General features: G+C 41.8%; 1 protein-coding gene across 1 annotated transcript in view; it reads right to left on the reverse strand.

Annotated features, from left to right (window-relative positions):
• UGGT2 (UDP-glucose glycoprotein glucosyltransferase 2) overlaps positions 1–25966 on the reverse strand; it is a 282769-nt gene that overhangs the window by 164226 nt on the left and 92577 nt on the right. The window contains exons 10-12 of the mRNA XM_077807042.1: positions 25375–25435; positions 18367–18458; positions 4018–4168 (exon numbers count right to left, since the gene is read on the reverse strand). Of these exons, the coding sequence (XP_077663168.1) occupies positions 4018–4168; positions 18367–18458; positions 25375–25435 (304 nt within the window). The remainder of the gene's footprint in view (positions 1–4017; positions 4169–18366; positions 18459–25374; positions 25436–25966) is intronic.

The raw sequence follows: 25966 nt of genomic DNA on the forward strand, positions 1-25966 counted from the left end.
TCAAACAGCGGGATGGGAAGCCTACAGAAAGGGAAGAACATGAGGTAATCCTGCCTCTGAAACAAGTTCATTGAACTTTGGGAGATATAAGCAAGGAGAGAAGCCATCTTTGACATCCATCACTGGACTTAAGAAGCTAGAGTTCTTGCAAGCTGACAAAGATGGGTCCTTCAATCAAGAGGGGAACTGAAGTCTCTAGAACGGAATATAGGTGATCAACCTCCTTAGGTAAAGATTTTTTACCTCAGATGACAAGGGAAGCCAGCATCTTGTATTTTTGTGGAAGATCCTGACTAAGGAGAAAATCAGCTATGGCTGGGAACAAAAGTGACTGGGGAGAGAAACCATACTGAACAAAGCCTGTATCTTGCTAGATTAAGTTTCAGACCTTTAGAAGCATATTTTTTGTTTTGTTTTACTTGTAACTTTCTATTTTTATTCCTTATATTTGATCCTATGTACATTTTGTTAATAAAATTATTAACTATTACCACAAACCAACTCAGTGCTGTGTTTAAAGGGAAGGGTGTATTTACCCCCAATTAAGTTAATAAGCGGTGATGTGTTCTGTATCTTTAAAGGAACTAATGAATCATATTATCTCTCTGAATTGTTCAGGAGAGGGCTGGATATTACAGTCCCTGTGGTTTTGGGAAAATCTGGGACTGAGAATGTGTTCAGATCACCCTGAAAGTAGTAACCAAGGCTGATGGAAGCCAGAATGAGAGTGTGGGGATGCAGATGGGCTTCTGGAGTAAGAGCTCCTGAACGAGAGTTGTCTAGTACACAGACACTCAGGGTGTGACCTGCATGCGGGCTGTGAGCAGCCAAGGTTGGAAGCTACACAAGCAAAGCATTGTGAGGCACCCAAGGTTACAGGGCAGGCGGCAACACAGTCCCTCATTGGTCTGGACTGAACCTACTAGACTGATGAGAATATATATCACAATAAACAACTAAAATTTGTTCAATTATCATTAGTTTTCAATAAAGAGGCTATTTGGCATTCTTTTTTCTTTTCAGTTTTTTCCTCAATTAAAGGACACATATCATTTGTCATTGCAGACTGTTCTTTAATTGTTTTTCATGGAAACCTGTGTACAGTTATTAAATTAAAGAATGAAATATGGTGCCTTCAGATGAGGAATAATTAATATTTGTACTACTTTTTCCATGTATACACAAGGCTTCTAATGAAAATTGTATCAAGTTGTATAACAGAGCTAAAAAGAGGGAGAGTGTTCAGTGGGTAAAACAGGGGCCTGGGAGTCAAAATTTCTGGGTCCTATTTCTGACTGTCACTGAGTTATTGAGTAACTATAGACAGACAATTAATCTCTATGGCTCAGTTCTTTCATCTGTAAAATGGGTTTCACAGTCATTTACCACAGAAAGGTACTATGAGGCTAAATTCATGTTTAGTACAAAGCTCATATAGTCAGATGAAAGGTCCTTTGAGTGCAGATATTATTGTTCAACAGTGTAGTTATAGTAAAAGTAGATATTTAACACTTCCTCTTTTCTTTTAAACATCCTCAGAATTTGAAGTTTTCAATAGGATATAGGAAAATATTCATAATATATGGTAAAATGTTATCCATGTTATGAACATAAGAATGGTTATACTGAGTTAAATTAATGACCCAACCAGTCCAGTATCTTGTCTTCTGACAGAGGCCAGTGCCAGATGCTTCAGAGGGAATTAACAGAACAGGGCAATTTATTGAGTGTTCCATCCCTTGTCATCCAGTCCAACTTCTGGCTGTCAGAGGGTTAGGTCACCCAGAGCATGGGTTTACATACCTGAAATTTTGGCTAGTAGCCATTGATGGACTTACCTCCATGATCTTTTCTTTTTTGAACCTAGTTATACTTTTCGCATTTACAACATCCTCTGGCAACAGATACACAGGTTAACTGAGTGTTGTGTGAAGAAGTACTTACTTATGTTTGTCTTAAACCTACTGCCTTTTAATTTCATTGGGTGATGTAACATTCTGTTGGCTTTTAGACCACACTGCATATTGAGCAGATATTTTCAGACAACTATCCATGATGATTCTAAGATCTCTTTCTTGAGTGGTAACAGACAATTTAGACCCATCATTTTATATGTATAGTTGGGATGATATTTTCCAATGTGCATTACTCTGCATTTATCAACACTGCATTTTGTCTGCCATTTTGTTGCCCAGTCTCCCAGTTTTGAGAAATCCCTCTGTAACTCTTTGCAGTCAACTTTTGACTTAACTATCTTGAGTAATTTTGTATCATCTGCACACTTTGCCACTTCCTGATTACCCCTTTTTCCAGATCATTTATGAATATGTTGAACAGTACAAGTACAAGTACAAATCCTTAGGGGATCCTGCTGTTTACCCCTCTTCACTGTGAAAATGGACCATTTATTCCTACCCTTTGTTTCCTAACTTTTAACCAGTTACTGATCCATGAGAGGACCCTCCCACTTATCCTATGACTCCTTACTTTGCTTAAGAGCCTTTGGTGAGGAACCTTGTCAAAAGCTTTCTGAAAGTCCGGGTACACTATATCCACTGGATCACTCTTGTCCACGTGTCTGTTGACCCCCTCCTCAAAGAATTCTAATGGATTGGTGAGGCATGATTTTCCTTTACAAAAACCATGTTGACTCTTCCCCAACAAATCGATTTCATCTATATGTCTGACAGTTCTGTTCTTTACAGAAAATAGTTTCTATCAATTTGTCTGCTACTGAAGATAGGCTAACTGAGCTATAATTGCCAAGATTGCCTTTGGAACCTTTTTTTTTAAAAATTGACATTAAATTAGCTATCCTTCAGTCATCTGGAACAGAGGCTGATTGAAGCAATAAGTGACATACCGCAGTTAGTAATTATGCATTTTCATATCTTAGTTCCTTCAAAACTCTTGAGTGAATACCATCTGATCCTGGGTGACTTATTATTGTTTAATTTATCGATTTGTTTCAAAACCTCCTCTATTGACACCTGAAACTGGGACAGTTCCTCAGATTTATCAACTAAAAAGAATAGCACAGGTGTGGGAATCTTCCTCACATCCTCTGCAGTGAAGGCTGATGCAAATAATTCATTTAGCTTCTCCGGAATGGCCTTATCTTATCCGTGCTCCTTTAGCATCTCCATTGTCCCATGGTCCCACTGATTGTTTTGCAGGCTTCCTGCTTCTGATGTACTTAAAAAAAAATGCTGTTTGTTTTTGTACCTTTTGGTAGTTGCTCTTCAAATTCTTTTTTGGCCTGTCTAATAGTACTTTTACACTTGACTTGCCAGAATTTATATTCCTTTCTATTTTCCTCAGTAGGATTTGACTTCCAATTTTTAAAAGATGTCTTTTTGTCTCTCACCATCTCTTTCACTTTGTTTAGCCATGGGTGCATTATTTTGGGGGTCCAGTTACTGTTTTTGTGCTTTTGTTTTTTAATTTTTGGGTAAACATACAGTTTGAGCCTCTATTACGGTGTTTTAAAATGTTCCGATGCAGCTTGAAGGTATTTCACTATTTTGGCTTTTTAATTTCCATTTAATTAGCCTCCTCATTTCGTGTAGTTCCCCTTTTTGAAGTTAAATGATACTATGGTGGGTTTCTTTGATATCCCCCCCTCCCCCGAGAAGGTTGTTAAATTTAATTACATTATGATCTCTATTACCAAGTGGTTCACCTCTTGGACCCGATCCTGTGTACCAATTAGTACTAAATCAAGACTTGTGTCTCCTTTTGTGAGTTCCAGAACTAGCTGCTCGAAGAAGCAGACATTAACGGTGCCTAGAAATTTTGTCTCTGCATCCCATCCTGAGGTAACATGTACGTGTCTATGCTATATAGACAGACATCGTCCCTTACCCTGAAATTTTTTCCATTGTTTACTGATGTTTAATGTTTTTGACTAGTAATTCCAATGCAATTGCCGACAACAGAAAATATGTAAGAAAAAGACATAACTCAAAAATACAAAATAGCAAATTCTACATTCTAAGTAGTTATTTGGTTACTCACTATTATTGAAGAATGACGAATATCTAATGCACAACTGTCATCCACAGGATGGATCTGTAATCTCATAAATTTGCTGAAGGCCTCCTCTTTGATTCCAAGGTCATGAAGCCCATGAAGCACTTTTCCTTCCAGTTTAAGAGTTTCCAAAATACTTCGTATTAAAACAGAATACAAGTTATACATATACGTATTTATAATGACATATACAGGAAAACATATTCCAAAAGTTTGTAGTATTTAGTATTTTAGTATTAAATACTTTTAGTATTAAAAATGTTCCCAAAAATGCCTTCCTTCTGCAATCAAAAGCTTGAAACTAGATTAAAAAAATAAACAGCTATTATTTTAAACCCCTTTTCAAAAGGCATTAAAACACTGTTGTAACTATGTTTATACATTTTTCTGCAGCACAGCAATGGCTAAGGCAAACTGTTTCTCACAGGAAATAAACGGAGAAGTCAAAGCTTTGTCAATCACAAAATCCAAAAATCCCAGTTTATCTGAAAAATAAGGTACAGCAAACTTTTTCCCAAATATATTAAGGTTTTTCTATTTTAAAGAAAGTAGTAAACACACAATAGATTTATTGAACTAGGAAAAATCCATAAATCACATTGAATAATGATACAATGTTTTTAATAATTATACAAGGCCTATTTTGAAAAAAAAGCTATATACTAAATTATATGATTTTAGAGCGATCATGTAATTTGCAAACATCTTTTTATATAAACAAAAGGAGTATTCTGAAAGAGACAGAGTCTTTGCTGACTGGATTAAGGATGATAGTACAGCATCACTTATATACTTGGATCAGATTTAGAAAATTATTTTTGTTACCATAAGGTAAAGGGCTTTTTTAAATACAAGAAAGCTGAAGGAGCTCAATACAGGACAACTAAGTAACCACTACTTTTTTAAAAAAAATCAAAAACACTGCAGAATCTCTGAAAAGCCATGGCACCTTGACAAACAACTAGCCTGAGCAATCATATGTCCACCATCATTCCTGAACCGGTAAGCCAAAGGCACACTTGAAAAAGCCATGTTGATTCCTTTCATTGACTATAAATATAAGACTAAAAAGGTCTTAACGTGCAATATACAAGTTACATAGTACTTTGCATTAATGAGGTAAATTCTATCTCTGAATATCAAAGAGAAATTACCCAAGACAAAATAAAAGAAGAGCCATTCTGGATTTTCATATTTCAGTATGAGATTAATCAATTTCAAATCTACTTCTAAAAAAAGTAGCAACAGCTTTTTTGTAGCATTAGACTCTTGAAGGAAGACCGCTTCAAAAAGATCATATATTGAATTAAATTAGTGGATGATGGTCCTGTACGAAGATATAGAATCACAGAATCATAGGACTGGAAGGGACCTCGAAAGGGCATCTAGTCCAGTCTCCTACACTCATTGCAGGACTAAGTATTATCTAGACAAGGGGTGGGCAAACTTTTTGGCTTGAGGGCCACATCGGGGTTCCAAAACTGTATGGAGGGCCATGTAGGGAAAACTGTGCCTCTCCAAAATCTAACCCTATCCGCCCTCCCACTTCCCGCCCCCTGACTGAGCCCCTCAGAGCTCCCGACCCATTCAACTCCCCCTACTCCTTGTCCCCTGACCACCCCCTCCTGGGACACCGCCCCCTATCCAATCCCCCCTGCTCCTTGACTGCCCCGACCCCTATCCACACACACCCCAGACAGGCCCCCCGGGACCCCACCCCCAATCCAAACCCCCTCTAAAGCCCCTTTCAGAATGAGACCCAGCAAACATGGGCAGAGAACTCAGGAGGACCAGGGGCAGCCGTGTAGCAGGAGAGAAGTGGCAGTTTCCCCTTGAAAGCGCCACTTCTCTCCGGCAGGCTGTGTGGACGCCCGGTGCTCCTCCTGAGTCCTCCGCCTACATTCCTGCCACCCGCACTGCCCACCTGCTCCTAAGAGGCTGCAGGTGAGCCTCCCTTCCTGCTCTCCCCTGCCCCCGCAGTGCAGCCCCCTTCCGCGCTGGTGGCACGGTGCGCTGAGGCTGCAGGGGAGGGGGAACAGCAGGGGTGGGGCCGGGGGCTAGCCTCCCCGGCCAGGAGCTCAGGGGCTGGGCAGGACGGTCCTGCGGGCTGTAGCTTGCCCACCTCTGATCTAGACCATCCCTGACAGGTGTTTGTCTAAACCTGCTCTTAAAAATCTCCAGTGATGGAGATTCCAAAACCTCCCTAGGCAATTTATTCCAGTGCTTAACCACCCTGATGGTTAGGAAGTTTTTCCTAATGTCTAAACCTCCCTTGATGCAATTTAAGCCCATTGCTTCTTGTCCTATCCTCAGAGCCTAAGAAAAACAATTTTTCTCCCTTCTCCTCGTGACAACCTTTTACAAACTTGAAAACTGTTATGTCCCCCCTCAGTCTTCTCCTTTCCAGAGGAAACAAACTCAATTTTTTCAATTCTCCCTCACAGGTCACGTTTTCTAGACGTTTAATCATTTTTGTCACTCTTCTCTGGATTCTCTCCAACTTGTCCACATCCTTCCCGAAATGTGGCACTTAGAACTGGACACAATACTTCAGCTGAGGCCTAATCACCGCAGAGCAGAGCGGAAGAATTACTTCTCATGTCTTGCTTACAAAACTTCTGCTAGTACACCCCAGAATGATGTTCGCTTTTTTTGGAACAGGGTTACATTGCTGATTCATATATAGCTTGTGGTCCATTATGACACCCAGATCCCGTTCCACAGTACTCCTTCCTAGGCAGTCATTTCCCATTTTGTATGTGTGCAACTGACTTCCTTCCTAAGTGGAGTACTTTGCATTTGTCCTTATTGAATTTTATCCTATTTACTTCAGACCATTTCTCCAGTTTGTCCAGATCATTTTGAATTAAAATCCTATCCTCCAAAGCACTTGCAACCCCTCCCAGTTTGGTACCGTCCGCAAACTTTGTAAGTGTACTCTATGCCATTATCTAAACCATTGATGAAGATATTTAACAGAACCGGACCCAGAACTGATCCCTGTGGGACGCCTCTTGTTATGTCCTTCCAGCATGACTGTGAACCACTGATAACTACGCTCTGGGAATGGTTTTCCAACCAGTTTTTCACCCACTTTATAGTAGCTCCATCTAGGTTGCATTTCCCTAGTTTGTTTATGAGAAGGTCATGCGAGACAGTATCAAAAGCTTTATTAAAGTCAAGATATACCACATCTTCCATTTCCCCCCTACCCACAAGGCTTGTTTCCCTGTCTAAGAAAGCTATCAGGTTGGTTTGACACTATTTATTTTTGACTAATTCATGCTAACTGTCACTTATCACCTTAGTATTACCTTCTAGATGTTTGCAAATTGATTGCTTAATTATTTGCTCCATTATCTTTCCAGGAACAGAAGTTAAGCTGACTGATCCGTAATTCCCCGGGTTGTCCTTACTTCCCTTTTATAGATTGGTGCTATATTTGCCCTTTTCCAGTCTTCTGAAATCTCCCCAGTCTTCCATGACTTTTCAAAGATAATCGCTAATGGCTCAGGTATCTCCTCAGTCAGCTCCTTGGGTATTCTAGGATGCATTTCATCAGGCCCTGGTGACTTGAAGACATCTAATTTGTCTAAGTAATTTTTAACTTCTTCTTTCCCTATTTTAGCCTCTTCTGATCCTGCCTCATTTTCGCTGGTATTCACTACGTTAGACATCCAAACACCACCACCAGTCTTGGTGAAAACCGAAACAAAGAAGTCATTAATCACCTCTGCCATTTCCACATTTTCTGTTATTATTTTCCACCCCTCATTGAGTAATGGGCCTACTCTATCCTTGGTCTTCCTCTTGCTTCTAATGTATTTGTAGAATGTTTTTTGTTATCCTTTATGGCTCTAGCTAGTTTGATCTTGTTTTGTGCCTTGGCCTTTCTAATTTTGTCCCTACATACTTGTGTTAGTTGTTTATTAGTTGTTTATTCATCCTTTGTAATTTGACCTAGTTTCCACTTTTTGTAAGACTCTTTTTTATTTTTAGATCATTGAAGATCTCCTGATTAAGCCAGGGTGGTCTCTTCTCATACTTCCTATCTTTCCTAAGCAGTGGAAAAATTTGCTCTTGTCCCCTTAATAATGTCGCTTTGAAAAACTGCCAACTGTCTTCAATTGTTTTTCCCCTTAGACTTGCTTCCCATGGGATCTTACCTATCAACTCCTTGAGTTTGCTAAAGTCTGCCTTCTTGAAATCCATTGTCTTTATTTTGCTGTTCTCCCTCCTACCATTTCTTAGAATCATGAACTCTATAACTTCATGATCACTTTCACCCAGGCTGCCTTCCACTTTCAAATTCTCAACCAGTTCCTCCCTATTTCTCAAAATCAAATCTAGAATAGCCTCTCCCCTAGTAGCTTTCTCCACATTCTGAATTAAAAAATTGTCTCCAATACATTCCAAGAACTTGTTGGATAATCTGTGCCTTGCTGTGCTATCTTCCCAAAAGATGTCTGAGTAGCTGAAGTCCCCCATCACCATCTGTGCTTTGGATGATTTTGTTAGTTTAAAAAAATATGGAGGAACTCAAACATGAAGACTGATTTTTTTTTTCACGTAAGGTACTACTCACAATAAAGAACAGTTACTTACTTGTATTGTAACTATTGTTCGAGATGTGATCCAGTCAGTTATGTGTCTGCCCAGTGCACAGGAGCTGGAGGGTTTTCTCCAGCAGTACCTATCATAGTCCCTCCTGAAACTATATAAGGGCAGCGCTACCCCGACTCCCCTCAGTATCTTCACACTGGAATACATTGACTCAAGTCTCTGATGCAGAGGGGATAGAAGGTGGGTCATGGAATAGACGTGTGAAACCACATCTGGAAGAACAACAGTTACAATATAGGTAAGCAATCGTTTTTCTCCTTCGAGAAGTTGCACAGGTGACTCACAAGCAGTACCATTAGGAGTCTATTTAAATAGTGACTGCACTATTGTGCCCCCAAATTTGCATTAAGATCTTGAAGCAGTTGTGATGGCATAATGATGAGTGAATGTAAGCTTGGAGGACCAAGTAGAAGCCCTATAAATGTCCAGTATGGGAAGGTCCCTTAGAAAATTATTGAAGAAGCTTGAGCTGCTGTTGAATGGGCTAACAGTGTTTTTGGAGGAAGGGTGTTCACTACTCCGTATGCTGTTGTGTCACAGGAAGTAATCCATATGGAATTTGTCTGTGCTGCTTGACCTCTCGTTCTGTCAGCATATAAAACAGAGCCAAGGAGCCAGCCTAAAAGGTTTGGTCCTGTCCATTTAGAATGCCAGTGCTTGCCTTACGTCCAAAGTACCAAAGCTCTGCACCCCTATTTGAGTGTTCCTTTGCTGAAAAACATGTACGTTTATTGTCCTGTTCAAATGAAAAGCCAATACTACCATAGTCAGAAATTTAGGATGTGGTCTCAAACAGCATATATTGCGGTCCTGCTTTCACAGTTTGACGCTCACCCACTCTTCCGCCTGATGTAATGCTAATGAGAATGGATATCTTCTGACACAGATGGGGCCAAGAATAGGTGGCCAAAAACTCAGATGGAGGACCCCATCAATGCAGCTAATATAATGTTAAGGTCCCAAAGTGCTACTGTACCTTTAACAGGAGGAAAAAGCCAGACAATCCCTTTTAAAAATCTATGACCATGAAGTTGGAAAAAAAGCTCTCTCGATGGCTGGATAGCTGAGATCACTGCTAATTAGACTCTCAGGGAACTTAGAGAAAGACCCAAGGATTTGAGAAGGCACAGGTGCTCTAAAATGTTCTGAATCTTAGCTTCTGCTGGATGTATTCCCTGAAGAGTGGGCCAGACTGAAAACGTTTCCACTTAGCCAAATAAGTGGATCTAGTGAACTGATTTCTCATATTAAGCAATATTTCCTGAACTGCCACTGAGCAGTCCTTCTCAACTTGATTTAATCAATCAACAGCCAAGCCATGAGTTGCAGACTGTTGGGTTCCAGATGCAGCTCCCGTTCATGTTGCTGGGACAGAAGGTCTGAAAGAAGAGATGGAGACTCTGAAGGGTGAGTCAAGAACCTGAAGATCAGAGAACCAGCACTATCTCAACTAAACTGGCACGATAAGAATGAATTTGGTGTGCTCTTGTTTCAATTTCAGGATCAGTTGTGGGGCAAGGACTAGGGGGTTAAGGCATACATGAGACTCAGTTCTCATCTCAGAAGAAAGGTGTTGGTCAGCGAACCTGAACTGTGATCTATTCAGCAACAAAACTGACAGCATTTCTTGTCTTTCATTGCAAACTGGTGACTGACTCAATACCCCAGAGTTGGAAGCATGATGTTCTTGAGGGACCATTTGTGATTCTGAGAGAACCTCCTGCTGAGATCAGCCAACTGATTCTCAGACTCAGTTAAGTGAGTGGCAATAGAAGCAATGCCTTCCTTGATGCAAAAATCCCAAAGATTCATGGCTTCTGACAAAACCGATTGGAGCATGCCCCTCCCTGTCTATTTAGGTAATAAATGGAGGTTGTATTGTCAATCAATAACTGGACCGATAAGCCCAACTGTGAGCTGAGGGAGAAAAGCACAGAACCACAGAATCATAGGGTTAGAAAGACCACCAGGGTCAACTAGTACAGAAGTTTCCAACCTGTGGGTCCGCAAACTATGTCTAAGAGATCCGTGAAAATTTTTTGCTACCATAGAACAGTGGTTTTCAACCTGTGGTCTGCAGACCCCTGGGATCCACGGACTATGTCTAAGATTTCCAAAGGGGTCCACATCTCCATTTGAAATTTTTTAGGGGGCTGCAAATGAAAAAAGGTTGAAAACTACTGGATTGGTTGTGTCTAAACCATCCAAGACAGACAGCTATCCAGACTCTTTTTGAAAATCTCCAGTGAAGGAGATTCCATTACTTCCCTAGGCAGTTTGTTCCACTGTACTACTGCTATTACAGTTAGAAAGTTTTTCCTGAGATTTACTCTAAATCTGCTATGCTGTAATTTGAACCCATTGCCTGTTGTCCTGTCCTCTGTGGCAAGAGGGAACAAATTTCCGCCCATCTTTTTTATGGCAGCCTTTCAAGTATTTGAACACTGCTATCATGTCCCCCCCTTAATCTCCTCTTTTCCAAACAAAACATACCCAATGCCTTCAGCCTTTGCTCATATGGCTTGCATTCCAATCCTTTGATCATCTTTATCACTTGCCTCTGGATCCTTTCCAGCTTCTCTACATCCCTTCTATGCAGTGGTGACCAAAAATGGACACTGTACTCCAGCTGAGGCCTAACCAGTGCCGAGTAAAATGGCACTGCCACCTCCCATGACTTGCATGCTATGCCCCTGTTAATGCAACCCAAAACTGCACTTGCTTTTCTTGCAACAGCATCATATTGACGACTCCTGTTGAGGTTGTGATTCACTACAACTCCCGGATCCCTCTCAGAAATGCTGCTTCCAAGCCAGTTATCCCCCATTCTGTATTTGTCCATTTGGTTTTTCTTCCTAAGTGTAGCACCTTACATTTGTCTTTGTTGAATTTCATTTTGTTGTTTATAGCCCAGTTCTCCAGTTTATCAAGGTATCTTTGAATGTTAACTCTAACCTCCAAAGTGTTTGCAACCCCCCAGCTTTGTGTCATCTGCAAATTTGATCAGTATGTTCTCTACACCTACATCCAAGTCATTAATAAAGATGTTAATGAACACCTGACCCAGAACAGATCTCTGTGGAACCTCATTTAAGATCTCCTTCCTATCCAACGTCTTTCTCTTTGTATGCATTTTAAGCAATTATGTATCCACCTAATGGTAGTTCTGCTGAGCTCGCATTTCTCCAGCTTACTTATGAGAATTTCATGGGGGATTGTGTCAAAGCCTTAATAAAGTCCAGCTGTATTATGTCTACCACATTCCCCCAGTCCACCAAACCAGTTACCTTTTCAAATAAGCTGGTTTTGGCATGATTCGTGTTTAGTAAATCCATGCTAGCTGCTAGTGATCACCACTTCATCCTTCAGGTGTTTGCAAACTGAGTGCTTTATTCATTGTTCTAGTAGCTTCCCAGGTATAGAGGCCAGGTTGACTGGTCTACAGTTCCCTGGTTCCTCCTTTTCCCCCTTTTAAAAAGATGGGCACTACATTAGCCCTTCACCAGTCTTCTGGGACCTCTCCTGTCACCCATGAGTTTGCAAATATTATTGCCAGTGGCTCCGAGATTTCTTCAGCTAATTCCTTCAGCACCCTGGAGTGAACAGCATCAGGCCTTGCTGACTTGAATTCATTCAAATTAGTCAGAGTATCTTTGACTCATTCTTTACTTATTCTGATAGCATGCAAGTCATCCCTTCTTCTTTATTGTCTGTGATAACTTCATTAGTCATCTGGTTACATGTTTTTTTTTTCTGTGAAGACTGACACAAAGCAGGCATTGAGCAGCTCCATCTGCTTATCTTCCATTACTAGCTCACCTTCTCCATTGAGCAGCAGACCCACACCATCCCTGATCTTTCTTCTTTGTCTGAGATATTTGTAAAACCCCTTCTTGTCTCTTACATTTCAGCCAGTTGTAACTAATTCCTTGCCTTGCCTTTCCTGATTTTGTCCCTACATGCTTGTGCTATTCTCATGTATGCTTCCTTGGTGATATGCCCCTCCTTCAATTTCCTTTATGTATCCTCTTTGGTTTTTAGATAGCTGAAAACCTCACTGTGCGGTCAAATTGGCATCCTGTGGCTCTTCTTATCTTTCTACTGCATTGGAACAGCATGATGTTGAGCCTCTAATATTACATCTTTTAGGAACTGCCAGTCCCCTTCCACTCCTCTTCCTCCTAATTGGCGTCTCTGTGGGACCTTGCCTACTATTTCTCTTAGATGGTTGAAGTCTGCCTTTTTGAAGTTCAGTGTCTTCATATAAACGAGAACAACAATGCAAAAAGTCAATTCATGCCCTGTACATAATGCTTGGAGGTCACAACCCACTAGGTGAGGGTCTTACTCTATCAGAGAGACATTGGTAATGATTATCTTGGAAGGAAGGAGGTGATAAAAAAGGTACATCTCCAGATATGTTGTTCTGATCCATCCACCATTTTAGGGAACTTAGGACCAAAGGAGGAATCCGAACCAACTTGTCTGAGGGGTGTCTGTTTGGTCAACTGACTGACTTCATCCACCCTTGAATGATGAACAGGTGCAGTTGGGCACATTGGGTCACTTAACTACATGAGGCCATGTGGCCTAGTAACCTTAAACATACTTGGACCACAGAAGTAGGGTATGACTAGAGAGAGAGAGAGACAGAATTGGTAAATGATCTAAAATCTGTCCTGAGGGAGAAAAAACATCATGTTCATAGACTCAGTGAACTCGATTTTCTGTGTTGGGACTACTGTGGATTTTTCTTTGTGCAGCATGAATCCCAGACAATCTAAGAGATAGATGATAAACTAGACTCGGTGAAGAACCTGATGTTTGGATCTGTATCACACTAACCAATCATGCAGATATGGGACTACTTATACTCCCTTTTTTCCTCAAGTAGGCCGCCACCATCACCATGCAGTTGATTAATACTGGTGGGACCAAGCACAGGCCAAAGGGAAAGACTGTGTACTGATACTGTTGGCCTGCTACTACAAATCTCTGAAACCTCCTGTGACTTGTCTGTACTGCCATGTAGAAATAGGTATCTGCAGATTGAAGACCACAAATCAGTCATTGTGATCTAGGGAAGGAACGACCGATGCTAGGGAAACCTGATGAAATCTTATACACTTGATCATCTTATTGAGATTTCGAAGGTCCATTATGGGGTCTCACACCCCCGTTGGACTTGGGGATCAAGAAAGTATCATGAGTGAAACCTCTTTCTACCATGTTGAAGAGGAACTTCTTCTATGGCCTCTACACTGAGCAAAGTGCAAACTTCTTGAAGGAGCCATTATGACTCATGAAATGGGTCCATGAAAAGGGACGGGATAGATGGAAGGGAAAGGAGGGTGGAAAGGTGCTGGATACAATATCCCAACCTCATAGTGCTTAGGACCCATTTTGCTGACATTATGGCTTCCTAAGCACTGAGGAAATGGGATACTCTGTCCCCAAATGGGGATGTGGGGTGGTGAGCAGGAAGATCACCAATGATTTATTGCTGTCCTCGAAGGAGAACTCACATGGGCTGCTTACCCACAGCTGACTGAGAACAAGCTGGCAGTGTTGAGCAGATCCTTCTCTGTGATTTGTGCTTTCTTCTTGAAAAATTACACTGCGTTGGTGGGTATAAAGATCCTCTATAGTATTTATTTTGATACTATAGCTGCAGGGGTCTGCATAGAATCCCAATGAACGAAGTGTAGTACAAGAGTCTTTCAATGAATGTAGTTTCATCAGTTGTGTACAAAAATAAAAACTGACCAACAAATCAGATGTCCTTCATGGTTTGCTGGAGGTCCAAGGCTATGCCCGAGTTTTGTAACTGTGAGACTGGAGCGATGTCTTGGCTACCATACAATCTTTTACCAGGAAAGCCTTATATTCCTTCTTGACGCTGTGTCGCAGTTTACAAAGTCACATTTAGCTAACAGTGCCTGCTGGTTTGCTATCTGCATCTGCAGAGAGGAGTTGGAATATTTTTTTCTCCCAAATAAATGGAAGTCTCTTTGGCTCTTTTTCTTTGAAAGTTTATTTAAATCTTCCCTGATGCGATATCTCACTGGGAGTGTGACGGGGTTGGGACTCACCACCGCAGCACCTCCCAGTGGCATGTCTGGGAATTACCTCAATCCATGTGGAGCGCCCTCCATTGGTGATGTCCCGTCCGTCTTTCGCCCTCTGTTGGCATCTGGACCAGCGTTGCTCCCTTCTCTCGTGGCATCCTCTTCAGGACGCTGCCCTCCGGCAGTGCCCCCTAGTCCATGCTCACTCCTGTCCGGGGAGGGAGGAGGGGGGCGGGGAGTTAACAGCAGTCCTTCTGCTTAGCCCCAGCCAATGTGGCCAACCACACCCTCAAAGTCTAACCCCTTCTGTCAGAGGCTGGGTGCAGTCCGCTATGGCCACGTCTAACAGCCGGGCATAAGTGTAAGGCGGGGACCCAGGCCCGCCCTCTACTCTGGGTCCCAACCCAGGGACCCTTTGGCGGCAGCCTTACTGCTTGCCCTCCGTCTCTCCCTTTGTCTGTCTCTCTCCCTGGGTTGTTTCCCCTCCGGCCCCTTTGCACCGGCTAGGCCCTTTTTCTCAGGGCCTGCAGCCTGGCAGGTACCAGGCTGGAGTTCCCTTCTGCTCCCCACACCTGCCCACTACTGCGCTGTCCCTGGTGCTAGTCTCCTCACACAGGAAACAGACCTTTACCCTCTGAAGGCCTGGGAGAGACTGACTGCTTCTCTCCTGGACAGCCTTTATTTAGGGCCTAGCGTGGCCCCGATTGGCTGCCTCTTGTTCAGCCCTGATTGGATCTCTAACAGGCCCTCCCTGATTTCCTGCCGCCTTGCGCAGCCGCTCTGGCCTGCTGTAAACCTATCTTGCCTGGGGGTGGGGCACTGCCCCACCACAGAGAGCCACAACTAGCAGGGAGTTTGAGGCAGGATGGGAATAAGAACACCTGAAGTCTTGCAATGGGCCACAATACTGTTATCTGTGTGATTAGCTATAGAAGCTAAGTAGGCTGGTATGTGCCATAAGGTCTTTGCCAGTTCTAGATGAGCCTCATTAATTGGGAGGGCTACCCTCCTCAGGCAGCCACCTGGAAAAATGTCCAAAAGCTTGTGAGTGCTCTCTTGCACAAGCTCAGATTGAATGCCTAAAGCCTCAGTCAGTCTCCTCAGAAGGCCCTTATAAGACTTAAAATCCTCTGGAACCGGAGAATAGTGTGGGATCATTGAGTCGACAGGTGAGGAAGTCCGGTTAACAGTAGTCGATGGATCCTCCTGTGGTACAACTGGTTCCTCCTGCAGCACTGGCTGCTCATAGGGAATAGTTTCTCTGTGTGCTTCCAATCTAGGTGGCTCTGGAAACTGCTTTGCCAAATACTCTGGCAACCTTCCCCTTGACTGAACCAGTGATCAAAACCTTGGAGCTTGGGAAACACCCCAGCAGTTCCAAAACAGCCACCAGGGGAGAGCATATGGCATAGGCAGCCAATAAGTACCAGGCTGCTACAATCTATCTCTGCTATATGATTGGTCCCACTGCCAGTATACATAATCTCCTGCTAGGAGAACCCAGACGACTTACTAGACTGATTGTGCCTAAAGAGGGGATGGGGAAGTTCTGGAAGACCCTGAACCCAACTGCGACGAGCTGTCAAAGTAGTCAGTTGGTATTGTGGGTTGCCAAACGTGATGGGGCCACTAGCTGACCTGACTTATTTGTAGCCCATTGTGAAGACGCCAACATCGATACCGAGTTAGGGATGGTATCACAAATGCATCCCAAGACACTGAAGGTATGGCATCATAAATTGATCCTCTGTAGTACTGATGTTGATAATGTAGCTGTGGAAAGACCTTGCAGACAGTGTCAGGGTATAAACTGTAATCAGTACACACTACGACGAACATTCCAGTAGCGAGGCCACAAACAACGAGCCAGAGAGAACGATCAGTACTGAGGTCGAAGGCCATACTAGTGCGGACATTGTGTGTGCTGGTGCTGAAGATGGTACTGGGGCCATATCTGTGCCACATTAGTGAACTGGTACTGATACTGGCACTGCTAACAGTCTCTGCACCAGAACTGAGAAGCCAGACAGGCCCAGGACAGCGAAGCCACCGTGGTGGACTCCTGTACCACAGGAGAGGTTGAGATGGAAGGCAGAGCAAATTCCTTAGCTGCCTCATAAGCGTTTGCTGTTGTCAGTACTAACAAAGTTGATGCCAAAACAGAATCCATTGGTACCAGAACTGACAGCACAGTACTGGTATTTCCCTGCTGCAGTACCAGGGAGACAGATTGATGGCCCAGCTCTACCCTGAATACCTGAAGAGTCCTGATGATGTTCCAAGTCCTTTTGTGAAGAACAAGAGGAACCCTTCTGTGGCTGTAGTCTATCTTATGGATCCTAATTCAGTGGAGGCCCTGCAAAAGAAGACTGACCCCTCTTTCTCTGTGGAGAAGAAACTAAATCCAGGCTTCTGTCCAAAGCATCTGCGGGCAGGCAGCAGGGCATACAACTGAGGGCCCTGGGCCTGAGGTAGGCCTTACGGCCAGCTCTATGAGATGTATGAGGAGCAGATTTCTGAAGACCTTCATTCTTTTCTCGAAATAATGACAGACACTGCACCTCTCCTTTCTATGTCCCTCATAAAGACACAAAAGGCAGCATGGGGAGGAGGGGGTCACTATTTGGAACAGACACCTCACATGATGCACAATGCTTAAAAAGTATAGCAAGTGCTGTATGCCACTGGTGCCAAGCACCAAAAACTAACTATTAAAATAACTTTAAATAAAATGAAGTGAAAAAGAAACCTAACTATTGGGTACTACCTACTATAGCTACTTACAGATAAAGTAGAGAGCTAAACTCGCTGACTATGCCGAAGAAAAATACCTGAGAAAAATCCCCAAAGGAAGATATAACTCAGGCCACAGGTGGTGGGAACTGAGAGTGGGAAGGGCGGCACTTCCCTTGTATAGCCACAAGGATGGGGCAGGGGGGTGTGCTACTCTCCAGCTCCAGTGCACTGGATGGGGTGCATTGGCACATGCTCCAGAGTGCAATACATGTGTGCAACCAACCACTCAGAGAAGAACTATGCCGACTAGAAAAAAAATAGTATTTGTGATGTTCAAAAAGGCTTATTTCAGACATCCAAAAAATGTTCAATCATACAAAATAAAATAAAAATAAGCCCCACAATGCTTCTGTCAATGAAGCTTAATAAATAATAAGTGGTCCAATAAAATATATTACCTCACCCACCTTGTCTCTGTAATGAAGCTTAATGTGATACAAAATGTCACTCCTAAAAGACTACCTTAACTTTCTAAAAATTATGAAAAGGAGAATGCACGTAATTTATCTTAAAAAAAACCAACGCTTTCTCCACCTGTTTTATATATGCAGACAGTATTCCTTCCATTCACTACTTTCAGTTTAAATAGCAAGTGTCCCAACTGTAAACAAGATCCTCCAAGAGAAAAAAGATCATACATCACAATACAATGTTCACATACAAAGCCATGTCACTGTACACCAGTATTTCATATATACTCTACAAGAATCCGAGTTGCAATACTGGAGTTATAAATTTGACACACCTCAAAGTATGGAACACAGGATATTATCTAATATTGTGAACACAAAAAAACTGTTAATTCTACAAACTGTAGAGCTTATAAATTTAATAATGAAATTCTTACCTAAATGGATCATGAAAATCCAGGTCAATAGGAAGACCATTTAGAAATAAATGTGCCTCTCCAGGCTGAATTCCGAGTATTTCATGGAAATGCTTGAAAAGGAAAGCGGAAAAATTGCTAGTTTTCTAAGATGAATGTCAACAATAAAACAAAAACATTTTTAGAACTTAAAGTAAATCCTACTATAATACCTGAAAATTTTGTGGAACATATGGAAAATCCAATCTCCATCATTAAAAAAAAAATTCTTTAACTAGAATTTTGGCAGAAAAAATAGACAATATCCTGTTATAAACACAATTTTACACATTGTGAATACTTATTACAAATGAAAAAGCTATAAAAACCATAAAATGTGGCTTACACTGGTTTTATAATATACACATGATACTATATTCTTAATGTTTCCTGTTAGAAAACTGATACTTCTTAGCAATATAGAAAAGTGGCACTTAATTCTTCAAAAACTATTCATACCATTTTCTCCCCAAACCAGCAAAGGCAAACAAAAAAAGGGTAGCAATGACATTCTGAAAAGGGGAGACAGTGAGCTCCTCTATTACTGTCAGACTTCTACATACAGCTGGAGGGCTCCCTTACATTCCTCCTGTTGGACACATGATACCAGTGAAGGCAATGCAACTCACTCGCATGGGCCTAAATCACAAAGGGAGAAGATAACTCCATACTGAACTGCAAAAAGAGACAAGTTTAGCAACCAGAAAGGATAGTAGCAGCTGAGTGGGGGCTACCACACATGCTTTCTAACCATGAATGAGAAGAATCTGCCTGGTACTAGGCTGGAAGGGAGGGTACAAATAAGAGAAGGCATGCCCCTCAGCCTTTTCTCAGGACAAGCAAGGTATTGGGCTCTGAAAAAGGGGATAGATGTCCTATTCCCCAGCCTTTCTACAGTTGCTGGCAACAAGACAGGACAGGAAAATCAACAAGGACAAAAAAAAAAAAAGAGTCTTACCCCCACGATGACAATCTCCACTCACAAAAATTCAGCACCAGACCAGGAGAGCATGAGGGTCAGCAGGGGTCTCTGAGATATGGCTCAGTCCCCACCAGAGGAGCCAAGAGAACCAAAATCAGGCATGTAAAGGGATTATGCCCAATATACAACGTTGGTGTTTTGTGTGGAAAGCCTCCAGTTTGCCCAGTCTGAGCAGCGCAGTGTCCAGGTTTTGCAGCTGTACAACAGTATGGGGAGCATACAGCTTGAATAGATCCTGAACTTGGTTGCTGTGCTGAGATGATGTTGATTCCATATTCATTGTAAATGACTCCTGGAAGATGCTGCGATACCAATCCAATGGAGAACCTCCGTGTGAGAGTAGGAGGAAATGGTGAGCATAGAACCCAAATAGCAAAAGTTGGAGACTGCTTCTACAGTTTGATTATTCAAAGAGATTGGAGTCACTGACGGACCTGGTCCTAGATTTTGCAACTTTGGCTCTGACCATGAAACATGGAGGCCAATCTTAGCTAACTCCTCCTCCATTTGCTGGAGTGCCTTGTGAAACCTGTCGGGGCTCTGTACCAAAAGAGCAATGTCAACAACATAGTCAAAGCCTCAGAGCGAGAGAGCACCAATCTTAATGCCTGTGGACCTGATGGAATGCATGGAGTCCATTGCCCAACAAAAAAGAGTAGAGGGACCAAGACGCAGGCCTGCCTGACACCAGATACTGATTTAAAAGGTGCAGACACCCGATTCCCCAGACGTACACGGGCAGTGGTTTCATTATGCAGCTGTCTAATCAAGTCCAGCATAGTGGAAGGGATACCTATGCCCTTTAAGGCCATTAAATGGGGTTTGATATGAACAATACTAAAATAAGAACATTTAGTCATATAATTGGCAAAATACTGCACTTGCAGATGTGTTGTATTTAACAGGTATTTTGAATCATTCACATACAGCAGTCCTTAGTACAGACTCATACAGCTGGATACCATTTTGACTACATTTAATCATCATATGGTTTTCAACCTTTAATATGTTTTAGTCATTTCCCCTCATTACATTTTCTATTGAATTCCATTATCTGAGAAGTGAATCATTCAGTTATGCACAGCATGAGATCATATCTTCCCTGCTGCTAGATGGATGCACTATAGCTCAAGAAGTTGCCTGACAATTTAAATGCACTGTAATGGTGATGTTTAGAAAGTTGCCTAACTTTTATTCATGCAAAAGAGTTTATTTATTATTTTAAAGTTATATGCTGTTGTATTGATGTTTAACTGGCCCTTCCTTTAAATTATCCTTGTCAGTTAATTCCAGATGGGTATTTTTTATTTGTTCGTATTTAGTTTGTTTGTTTTTTTTAAATTCTTCTGTTTGGGGGAGCTGTTTTTATTTGATGTTCGGTTGCTTTTTGTTTGTCTTTGTATAACTATAGCTAAACTAAACCCCCAAATTTATTTAGTTTTGTTGGCCTTGTTGAGAAATGGAGCCATTTACTATTTTTGGGTAAGAAAGAAAAGTGTTAGGGAAATTATAAATATATATATAAACAGTATGGATTCCAGAAACTCTTTCAGTCAAACAAAGATAGTGTTAACTAGAAGCTCATTAAATGAGGATTATAAAAAAAAAAAAAAAAGTCCAGGGAATGCTGAGGGAGAGCTAAACTGAAGGACTACATACTGCTTACAGAGCTGTGTTCATCTTGATGTAAGAGCAATACTTAAAATTATTTTTAAGTATTTCTAAGTATAAACTGACTAGATACTGAATTCAGTAACTAGTTATTTTGGCTTTTGCATATTTTTTGTAAATTTTAAGGTACAAAGTTAAGTTTGCATGAGCAGTTTAAGTCAGTTGTAATGAGCGTGTGATAATGGGGTATGTCTAGTAGGAAAGAGGCTGAATTGTTAGCTGTTAATTTCTAAACATGCCCAGGTTTGGGCTTTTAAAGGTGCAGAATTTTTGTAAAGGAAATAATATTGTTCTGGCGTATTAGCTGAAATTCATTAAAACTTATTTTCAACCTTAGCTCTATTTTTATTGAGTTTGATTTTTTGTTCATGAATCAGAGTCAAGTCGGAAACTTTAGTCTTCAGTTCCAGAAAGTTTGTATCCTCCAAGGAAGTCATTACTCTTGTCCTCTTCTCATATGGACATAGTTGCTGAAGAGTTGTCAATTTCCTCAGAATTTAAGTAGAGTTCCTCTCTGTGCTCATCTTCAGCACTTTTCCTCCTGATTCTCAAAAGAGTCTGCAGGTAGCTGAATCAACATGGGTGGTAGAAGAGTCAGTGCAGGTAGAACAAACACTGACACCAGCTGTGCTAACACTACTGTTACGATAAGGTTCGTTGGTAACTGAGATGGGATGTGCATCATGTGCTATGGTATAGGTCACAGATTTCATTGCTGATGTCACCAAAACTTCCACAGTGCTGTGGATTCCAACTTGCCCAATATGAGGATGTTTTCTGGGGGGGATTAAGGCTGTTGCAAAAACAATCTGATAATAGAGGTCATTAGATTATGCAATAACTCTTGCTATAGCCTGTTAGAATCAAATATCACAGTCACTGCTTAAAGAGATGGCTGTCAAGCCAAGAACAAGGTCAGCTGGGAATCAGGTGACAACTGTTGCCCTCTTAGCACAGATTGAGCATAGAATTTTGGAGATGATGATGTCCTGTTTAACATTCAGAAGAGTGTTGATGTGTCCCAGTGACACAAATGCAATCAGATCTTGCAGGACTCTTTATACACATGGGAATGCTGATGTTGGGTTTATCCTTTCACTGGACCTGCACTAAAGCAGGCTGACAGGGATTTGTAACAACGAGCTTTAAACATCAAGTCTGGATGTTACTTTGAAGTACAGAATGACTGGTCCTTTGAAATGAAGTCGTTTCAGCTCCCTTGTGCTAGAACAGGTGCAATTAAGGTTGACCAATTAAGAGGCAGGGCACCACCTGGCTGGGGCTGTAAACATCCAGGCTTTCAGTAAGAAAGGGGGATGATCAAGGAGCAAGAGCAACAGGAAGTGCCCTGGGCTTGGTTGCCAAAGTCCCCGGGGGGGAGGCGGTGGAAACTGGGGGGAGGGGGAGAGAAAGAGAAGAGAAGGGCATCCAGGGAGAAAGCTCTGAGAGGCAGTGCTCATTCGAAAGAGCACAGAAGAATCCTGCTAGAGGCCGTGAAGCAGGAGGGAGTGAAAGGAAAGGGGGAAATCTCCTGGGAGCTGTAGCCCAGGATGGGCTAAAGAACTGGGCTGTTGTTTTTGCTTATGTTTGGAAAATAAAATTGTTTACAACGAGATGCTGAGTATGGGAGCGGGTCTTTTAAGGGCTGGAGACAAGCCAGGGCCTTACAGAAGGTTCTCAAGTACATTCTTTGAAAGACCTGAAAGTGCAGAGCGACATCTAAGCACACATCTTACATTCCAGACAACCATAATCTTTACTCAGGCAGAAGGCATTGGAATCATGCCTCTTCATTAGCAACACAAAGATTATATTTAGGCTACCTTCAGCAGCCCCAGGGTATTTTTCATTCTCCATCTGAAAGAGAAATGGTACTTAATACAATTTTTTTAATGAAGAAGTGTAAAGGTGCATCAGGAATTGAACTGCATCCATCAAATACCATAAACTGGGCACTCAAAATTCTATGGTGATAGGTATGGTATAAAAACTTTACAGAATAGTCCAGGGATCAGCAACCTTTGGCCCACGGCCCACCAGGGAAAGCTGCTGGTGGGCCGGGATGGTTTGTTTACCTGCCACGTCCACATGTTCAGCCAATCACGGCTCCCACTGGCCGCGCCGCTTCCGCAGCCCCCATTGGCCTCGGACAGCAAACTGTTGCTAGTGGGAGCTGCGATTGGCTGAACATGCAGATGCTGCAGGTAAACAAACCGTCCTGGCCAGCCAGCGACTTTCCCTGGCAGGCCGAGTGCCAAAGGTTGCCGATCTAATGTACAGAACCGAAGTGTGGTACCAAGAAACGGAAGAGCTCAAAGCCTGCCTCTATTAACAATGAGAAGCACAGAAGGCCCAACCTCACACCAAAGCACAAAAGCACCTGGAAAAAGTTAAACAATGCCTATTGCTCCATCAACTCACCCAGCTACAGTGCTTTATGAGTAGATACAATGCTCCATATGTGCAGTCTATCCTCAGCTAGATGCTCCAAAGTGAGAGGTAGCATAGGCAGGGGAACAAGAGGGAGGGAGGACCAAGAATGTGAGTACTACCTACAGCATCATAGTTTGCCAACCAAGTCAGCACCTTGATTGAAGACAATTTTTAAAATAAATAAGGAAACTCACAGAAGAAAATTCAAAATTGATATAAGGATTTGAAGGCAAGCTGTGTTCCCAAAGTATGATCAAAGCTGGGATAAATACTGCGGAGAACTGGTAACTCCTCCATCAAATATAGAATCTTAGAATTATAAAAGATTAGTTTGGAAGAGACCTCAGGAGACCATCTAGTCCAACCCTCTGCTCAAGGCAGGACCAACACTATTTAAATCATCCCAGCCAGGGCTTTGTCAAGCCAGACCTTGAAAACCTCTAAGGATAGAGACTCCACCACCTCCCTAGGTAACCCATTCCAATGCTTCACCACCCTCCTCGTGAAATAGTGTTTCCTAAAATCCAACCTAGACCTCCCCCACTGCAAGTTGAGACCATTGCTCCTTGTTCTGTCATCTGCTATCACTGAAAACAGCTAAGCTCCATCCTCTTTGGAATCCTCCTTCAGGTAGTTGAAGGCTGCTATCAAATCCCCCCTTACTCTTCACTTCTGCAGACTAAACAAGCCCAGTTCCCTCAGCCTCTCCTCATAAGTCATGTGCCCCAGCCCCCTGATCATTTTCGTTGCCCTCTGCTGGACAATCTCCGATTTGTCCACATCCTTTCTGTAGTGGGGGACCCAAAACTGGACGCAATACTACAGATGTGACCTCACCAGTGCCGAATAGAGGGGAATAGTCACTTCCCTCAATCTGCTGGCAATGCTCCTACTGATGCAGCCCAATATGCCATTAGCCTTCTTGGCAATAAGGGCATAGTGTTGACTCATATCCAGCTTCTCATCCACTGTAATCCCCAGGACCTTTTCTTCAGAACTGCTGCTTAGCCAGTCGGTCCCCAGCCTGTAGCGATGCATGTAATTCTTCCATCCAAAGTGCAGGACTCTGCACTTGTCCTTGTTGAACCTCATCAGATTTCTTTTGGCCCTATCCTCCAATTTGTCTGGGTCACTCTGGACCCTATCCCTACCCTACAGCACATCGACCCCTTTCCCCAGCTTAGGGTCATCTGTGAACTTGCTGAGGGTGCAATCCATCCCATCATCCAGATCATTCATAAAGATGTTGAACAAATCCGACCTGATGTTTTGCTCAATATGCTCATAAAGAAAATTATGTTGGGATAATGAGTGAAGGGGTATTATGAAACATTTAGAATTAAGGGGGTTCTCACCTGGTCACACTTTGAAAGCATGGACAAAAGAGAAGAAATCCACTTAGATGGGAATTTTTGGACAACTGCATGTTATGTACAAAAAATCATGCAGTACATTCGTCATAAATTATGTGACATTTTTGATAGAAAAATGTACACTGTATGTATGCAATTATATATTCTACTAATGTATGTTTGACTTGAAACAGTTTAATTAAGATTAAACCCCTCTCCATAAGGTTTACTTAAATATTAATGGCCTGATTTCCCAACAAGATGAGTATCTGCAGCTCCCATTCATTTCAATGGGAGTTGGGTTGCTTAGCAGACTTACAAATCAGCCTCATGTCCTTTCATTAACTGAGGACAGAGCACAGTTAGTGAATCAAACACAAGAGAAGTGAAGAAAAAGAAATCAGTTATTTAAATTTAGGAACAGAATACATTTTTAAATGATTTCCTCCTCTTCATTAGAAATCACTTAAAAGTTGCTACATTAATGCAAAAATGTCCCATAAAGTGACAATAAAATTACAGCTATGTATAATTCAAGGAACAAGGGCAAACCTTCTGATTCTTCTCTATTTCATTTCGCATTTGTTGGTTTACAGGAATTCTGGTCAAAGATCTGTAGGAATAAAATACTGGTATTACTCAGCCATTCTACGTTTAAACAAACATTCTTCCTTACCTAATATAAGTTAGTTTCAGGGGTACAGTGATCAGCCTTAAAAAAATCCCAAAACTAAACATATAAGGTTACCTCAATATTTAAAGTATTATTTCACCTTCTTTATATTAATTTTAGGAAATAGGTAGCATTTTGTACATACTGAAGTTACTTAAGTATATTATCTTAGTTCATAATTTCAAATCTGGATGTTAAAGTTATTTATCTCCATATCTAGGCAACTAAATCAAAGTGGTCTGAAGCTCTCAGTTTTTACTTTAGGCTATTGGAAAGTGTTATGAACAACCACTTACAAAGGTAGTCTAGCCATTAGAGAAAGTGTTTGGGGACTGAGGCGCCTAGGTTCTGTTTCCAACTCAGCTAGTCACTATGTACATGTGGATAAATTACTTAACCTCTGTGCCTCAGTTTCCTAATCTCAAAAATGGTAACAAAACATACGTATAGTACCTCATCATCATATTACAA

Source organism: Eretmochelys imbricata, chromosome 1 (assembly GCF_965152235.1).
Source record: "Eretmochelys imbricata isolate rEreImb1 chromosome 1, rEreImb1.hap1, whole genome shotgun sequence".
Lineage (NCBI taxonomy): Eukaryota > Metazoa > Chordata > Testudines > Cheloniidae > Eretmochelys > Eretmochelys imbricata.